At 36.7% G+C, this 6938-nt stretch overlaps 1 protein-coding gene across 1 annotated transcript; it reads left to right on the forward strand.

Moving 5' to 3' along the window:
- Positions 1 to 2005: 2005 nt before the first annotated feature.
- On the forward strand, positions 2006 to 6460 carry RWP1 (HXXXD-type acyl-transferase family protein). Its single transcript, XM_006844536.4, has 3 exons — positions 2006 to 3180; positions 3346 to 3677; positions 5497 to 6460. Exons 1-3 carry the CDS (start codon positions 2740 to 2742, stop codon positions 6020 to 6022), a joined length of 1299 nt encoding a protein of 432 aa, XP_006844599.1. The 5' UTR covers positions 2006 to 2739; the 3' UTR covers positions 6023 to 6460.
- The last annotated feature ends 478 nt before the right edge of the window (positions 6461 to 6938 follow it).

Below are 6938 nucleotides of genomic sequence, written 5' to 3' on the forward strand. Positions count from 1 at the left end.
TGCAAAAAAATGGATGTTGATATATAAAATGTATGTATATTCTTGATACATATTATTGTAAGTATTAGGAATGACTATATTATTGTAATTGTTTTTCTTAATTATAGGTGTTACTTATATAGACTCTTTTTATCTATAATGTTGCATAAATATTTTTTTTTCCCCAGTAAGAAGTAATTCCTACTTGTCAAAATGAAGATTTGTGCTGAGTCTAAATCTACTGGCATTGTGAATTACTATACCATTATAAATATATTTTTTATTGATACTAGACCATTATAGATTTTTTTTTTATATGTAGTGGTTGATACAGATTACTTTTATCTATAATGTTGCATAAATAAGTTATTTTTGCTAATAGGAACTAAAATATTTTTGCCAGTAGAAGTATTTTGTATTAACAACAAATATAACTTCATGAACTGCCCCTACACATTATCACTACACATGGTGATTATTTTTCATGTTGAATTGTTAGGTTAATTTTTAACCATTTAGGTCGTATTTTACGAATTGTATACTTTATTGTAGTTTATATATTATGATATACTTAATCCATGATAATTCTATGCATATCCCTTTCTGTGATGTAAATTAAGTGGTAAACAATAGTTTATGCATGGAAAAACATATCAATATTCGCATATTCATGAAAAAGAATGAAAAATCTTAATGGAGTACCCCCATTTCTTATTGGATTCCTAAAAAACAATATTTATAATGAATTTTCGGCCGATTCCCTATCCGAATCTTCTATTCACTGATCCGAATGAGTTTTTAAGGTGCCCGATCCGAGGCACTTATCCGTTTTTTAAACCACTGGGTGATTGGATTGGGACTACATTCCAAAGCTTGGTGAACTGGGTTAGATAAGTGAGTCGGCCGGTTGGGGGGCTACCCAACCGGTTTTCGATATATGATAGGAGCGATACTGACTTCGACGATTCCTGGTTGGGACCACAATCCTTTCAAGATAAAAAAGCTTGGTGAACTGGTTTAAAGCTTGGTGAACTGGTTTAGATCAGTGAGCCGGGCGGTTAACAGTCCTTTTAAGAAAAAAAAGCTTGGTGAACTGGTGTAGATCAATGAGCCGGCCAGTTAACAGTCCTTTTAAGATAAAAGAGCTCGGTGACCTGGTTTAGATCGAGCTTAAAAAAGCTTGGTGAACTGGTTTAGATCAATGAGCCGGCCGGTTAAGGGTGGGGGCCCAACCGGTTTTGATTTATGACAGGATCGAGATTGACTTTGACGATTCCTGTTCCAGATCAAACGATTTGATTTGGATGCCCAAAAAGTTCAATATGTAGTAAGGGAATTTGAGATATTTCAAACACGGCTCAAATATGGCTGGGTTGGACCAGCCTTTCCTAAATGGGGTATTTGGGCCCGATGCCCCAAGGCGATGGTGCCGTGGGCCTGGTTTTTGTGGCCCAGGAAAAAGTATAGGGCCCAATGGCCCGATCGTGTCTTCATGGCTGCTGGGGGCAATGTCAAGTGAGCTTGACCCAAGGCCATCCCTCCTATCCATCCATTGGTTAGATGGCTATAGACCTTTATGACCTTAAAATTTTCTACTGTCACATGGCCTTCGCCAAAATAAATATCTAACACAGGGCATTCACTAATAAAAGTACTAAGAAGCACACCGAAATTTCAATAGTTTTGGTACCTAGAATTTCGTTTTTTGGGCCCAAAATACTGAAGGTCCTCATCCTAATATAAAAAATACAAATTTTTTTTTGAGAAAGGGGCTTGGGTTGTGGTGGTAGCACCCAACAACTTAATCGTCACATGGTTTTTATTTCCACCATTAATAATTTAAAAAACCATTAATAATTTCAAATAGCAAATTCTTAATCTACTTGAAAAATTAGATAGGATTTGTCTTCCCCTCTAAATTACCAAAAAAAACAAAAATAAATTTTTTTTTTCAATATTGAATTCCTCGTGCTGAAAAGAAATCATTTATTAAAACTTTAAAAACAAAAAATAGTCTTCTTTGACCAAGCCCCAAGACCAAGCAAAGCAATTTTGGGAGGCCAACCCCACCAACCCACAAGAGAATTGGTGAAATTTGGTTTCAGGTTCAGTAGCCAACCCCATCCGAATTACTTAGAAACCCCAAGTTTTGGACTCTTTCCCACTCATCACCATAAAAAAAATTCCAAACCCAACACTCTGTAAGCTTTGTTTGTCTCTCATCCAAGAGACAACTACAAAACCCAGTTCTTTTAAAAGCTCAGTTTTCTTTTCAACAAAAGAAAATTAGAGAACACAGATACTCTGAAAGCTCTGTTTCAACCCTCAATCCTCAGAAAATAATTCTAAAATTTCGAACTTGTTGACTTTAGAAGCCTCTATGATTCTTATATATGCACCCCATCCATTCTGTACTCCTCAAAAAACCTGCTTGTATGCTCACTCTTCCATATACTACATAAGATCCTTCTGATTTTGATCTCTTCCTCTGCTTTTCTGGGTTCCAACAGGCCCATAAGGCAATCTTTCTTTCTCTACCTGAAATTCATCTCATTCTGATTGTTGGGTTCTTTGAATTGAGCCTATTCTTTCTCTCTCTACCTTAAATTGCCTCAACATCATCTGTTTCAGCATTTTGGGTCTTCAGAATTTTACTCTGGGATTCTTTTGGTACCATTATCTGTTATAGTGAGAGAGTAAACCACATTCTTTGATCAGTCATAACTTCATCTCTCTCTCTCTCTTGCTATCGTTGAATTCATGGAGAACACTCATGAAACCAAGTTTGAGCTCATGGTGAAGAAGGAGGAACCAACTCTGGTTCCACCAGTTGAGGAGAGAGAAAAGGACCTGTATTTTTTGTCAAATTTAGATCAGAACATTGCTGTAATTGTCCAAACAGTTTACTGTTTCAAAGATGAGAATAAGGGGAATGAAACAGCAAGCCAAGTAATAAAAGAAGCATTGGCCAAGATTTTGGTTGATTACTATCCATTAGCTGGGAGGTTAACTATCAGTTCAGAAGGCAAGCTTATTGTGGATTGTAGTGGAGAAGGTGCAGTTTTTGTTGATGCAGTTGCAGACTGTGAATTGAAGGATATTGGAGACATTACTAAGCCTGATCCTCTAACTCTTGGGAAGTTGGTATATACCATTCCTGGTGCAAAGAACATATTGGAGATACCCCCTCTGGTTGCACAGGTTTGTGCTCTCTCTCTTCCCCCCCATTAGACAGAACATGAGAATCGTGCTGAATTTGATCAGAAAGAAGCATAAGTCTCCATTTAATTTGATCAGAAAGAAGCATTAGTCTCCATTTCTTTTAGAATTCTAACTTTCAAGTCCCCCTTTTTCTGTTGTTTGAAGGTGACAAGATTCAAGTGTGGAGGATTTGTTCTTGGGCTAGCCATGAATCACTGCATGTTTGATGGATTGGGTGCAATGGAGTTTGTGAATTCATGGGGAGAAGCAGCAAGAGGCCTTCCCCTCACTATTAAACCATTCTTAGACAGAAGCATTTTGAAAGCCAGAGACCCACCCAAGGTGGAGTTTCCTCACGATGAATTTGAAGAGATCGAAGATATATCAAAGACTCATGAGCTGTATCAGCAGGAGATGCTTTATAGGTCCTTTTGCTTTGGGCCTGAACAGCTTGATCACATCAAGGCCATGGGCATGGAGGGGGGAGGACTGGAGAGGTAGAGCTCTGTTCTTTTTTCTGCTTTTGCTTATGTTTGTTATGAATAGTTGAACAAGAGAGAGAGAGAGAGAGAGAGAGAGAGAGAGAGAGAGAGAGACTTTTCTGTTTTCTTTATTTTGTTTTTTGTTCGAGAGCTTAGGTGTGGGTTTGTTTTTAAGTACTACGCAGTTAAACAACCCAAGGAAAATGGTTTTTCAGAACTATGCAGTTAAACAACCTAGGGAAAATGGGAAAAGGGCTGGGGTTTAACCTAGGGAAAATGGTAAAAGGGCTAGGGTCTTGGGGTAGCACCCCTCATACTTCAGCTACATGTTGTGGCTTTTATTTTCATTAATGCCATAAAAACGTACAAACCGTTTAAAAAATGAGTAGGGACATATATTCCCTACTAAATTATCTAATAGAAAAAAAAAGAGATCATTTTTTTTTTGTTACAAGGAGGTCACAATTACTATTAGTCAATAGATGTCAATTTAAATGGCTAGTGGTTTGTTACAAAGTTTAAAAAAGATTTTTTGAACTTTTGAATTTAGTCAATGACACACAATTGCCTAATTGAAATTTAAAAGATGAAAGTGAATATGACTTTTTTGCATTAAAAACAAGAGAAATGACTTTGTAAGACCCTCCTACACCCATATGCGTAGGACCTCAAAAGATCATCATTAAATTTGGTACAGATCTCTCGAAAATTTATCACATGAATGAGAGACTTGACTTTTATAGATATCTGTCTCAAATTTAATAGTGATCCTTTGAGGTCCTACACACATAGATGTGTGAGGGTCTCATAGGATCATTACTCTAATAATAAATACTCTTTAGAATACTTTTTCTTATTTTTACTCATAGGCAGTCAAAGGGAAATATTCATCCCTTCAACATTGGGAAAAAGAAATTGGCCCTCCACTTTATGTTTTTATGTAATCATCCTAGAAGGTCTTATGGCATAAGCTAATCCGTGCAACTAGTTTTCTTTTGACCTTTTCTTGGTGACGATTTTTTCTTTATAAAAGGGAAATAATGTAACTACTTTCATAGCAATCACATTTATCCCATATTAATTGCCTTTTTTTTTTTTTTAAGTAACTTGTAGAGAATCACTATTTTAGAGCACAATACTTAAACTCCAAAATACTTAAGAAACAATATGAAAATCTATTTTTTTACCTAATTATAAAATTTTAAAATCCAACAATGATTAGAATCAAGTAGATCTATAAATATATGAGAATCTTGAAATGGTCGGTCTAGATAATGTGCTGCAAAATGCACTACTTTTGGGACTCGAAATCTTTTTATTTATTTATTTATTTATATTCATACATCTCAATGTCGAGATGATCCATTAGAGGGTTTTTCAAAATTAAAATAATATTTTCCAATAGATTTTTGACACACATTTTTAATTCTACATTTTAAGGTTGCAACCTGACATAAACTTTTTCCATAAAATAATGGATCTAATTTTATTGTATAACCACACAATTTTTCTTATTCTTGCACCCATGTTTTGGGTGGAATCTTAAAATAGCATGGGCGGAGTGTTTCTTCTCATACATGTTGGGCTGGGAATCAATGTTTCGGGCCTGACCCAGGCCGAGCAGGTCTCCGGATCAAGGCTCAGCCCAGATCAACCTTCCCCGAGCCTGGCCCGGCCTGGCACTCTTGTACCCCCACGCAGATATTTCTCTCGCATTCTGTCTCCTCTCACTCTCTTTCCACAAAGCCAATAAGACCATTTTTATACCTTCTATTTCCTTTCAGATCTCTAGTAAATCTGGTTTTCCTCTATATCCCCACATCTTTCATGGCAGGTGCACCACATTTGAGGCTCTCTCTGCATTTGTATGGAAAGCGAGAACCAGGGCCCTCCAGCTCCGACCAGATCAACGGACCAAACTTCTCTTTGCAGTTGATGGACGGTCCAGATTCGTTCCCCCACTCCCCAAAGGATACTTTGGGAATGGAATTGTGCTCACAAACTCAGCATGCAATGCTGGAGAAATTCTAGAGAACCCATTATCATTCACTGTTGAATTGGTCCAAAAGGCAGTGGATATGGTTACTGATAGTTGTATGAGATCAGCCATTGATTACTTTGAAGTAACAAGAGCTAGGCCTTCTCTCACAGCCACTCTTCTTATTACTACATGGTCTAGACTTTCATTTCACACTACTGATTTTGGTTGGGGTGAGCCCCAACAATCAGGGCCGGTGACTTTGCCTGAAAAGGAAGTGATACTGTTTCTCTCTCATGGTAGAGAGAGAAAGAGCATTAACGTTCTACTGGGTTTGCCTGCCTCTGCAATGAAGACCTTCCAAGACTTGATGCTAATGTAGATTGGGATTCAATGTTGGTTATTTAGGGTCTCTTTTAGGAGTTTGGATATTGGAGTGAGTGTGCTGCTTTATGTTCTAGTTTATATAGAGCTTCTCTCTTTCTATTTCTACACTTTCTTCTTATTCTCTTTATTTGGTTTTGGGTAATTCAGTGGGATCTTATTTTTCTCTTTATTTGGTTTTGGGTAATTCAGTGGGACTTTTTTTTTCTCTTTATTTGGTTTTGGGTAATTAAGTGGGGAAGACAGGCCCCTCCCCATTTTTTTAAATAGTTTCGGACTCGGTTATTTGAAGGTATTGGTCGGGTGACATGGGTACGGTGATGTCGTAGGAATGGAAACCACAAGGTGCGGAGATGTTATAACCACTTTGGTTTTATACACCGGTTGTATATGGATTCCATATTTATGGCAAAATAAGATTAATTTTTTACCTGAATGGTTAGTAGATAATATTCATGAATGCAAATTAAACATTGACCACATCCCAATTAATTTCCACAACATTCTTCACGAGGCATTTGAATAATTTCCAATTTTCAATACCAAAAGTTCGGAAAATTTTTCTTGTTATCCCTAGCTTTACCTCATTTTTTGGAAAAAGATCTTTCAAATAAAGAATAATAATCCTATAGGACTTTTCCCCATTCATGTGTGTAGGATCTCAAAAGATCATCATTAAATTTAACACGGATCTCTAAAAAAATTATCATATGGTTGTAGAGCTTGACTTTTCTAGAGATCTGTGCCAAATTTAACGATGATTCTTTGGAATCCTATAATCATGAATAGAGGATGTCCAATATGATCATTTCTGTCAAATAAATAGGCAGAAAAATTATTCTCTAAAAATAAATCTTCGTCACTCCTAATGAGTCCTAATGATGTCTCACTCCTACAAGTCTCATGCCCTTTCG

Source organism: Amborella trichopoda, chromosome 6, assembly GCF_054954075.1.
Source record: "Amborella trichopoda isolate Santa Cruz 75 chromosome 6, AtrichopodaSantaCruz75HAP2 v2.0, whole genome shotgun sequence".
Classification (NCBI taxonomy): domain Eukaryota; kingdom Viridiplantae; phylum Streptophyta; class Magnoliopsida; order Amborellales; family Amborellaceae; genus Amborella; species Amborella trichopoda.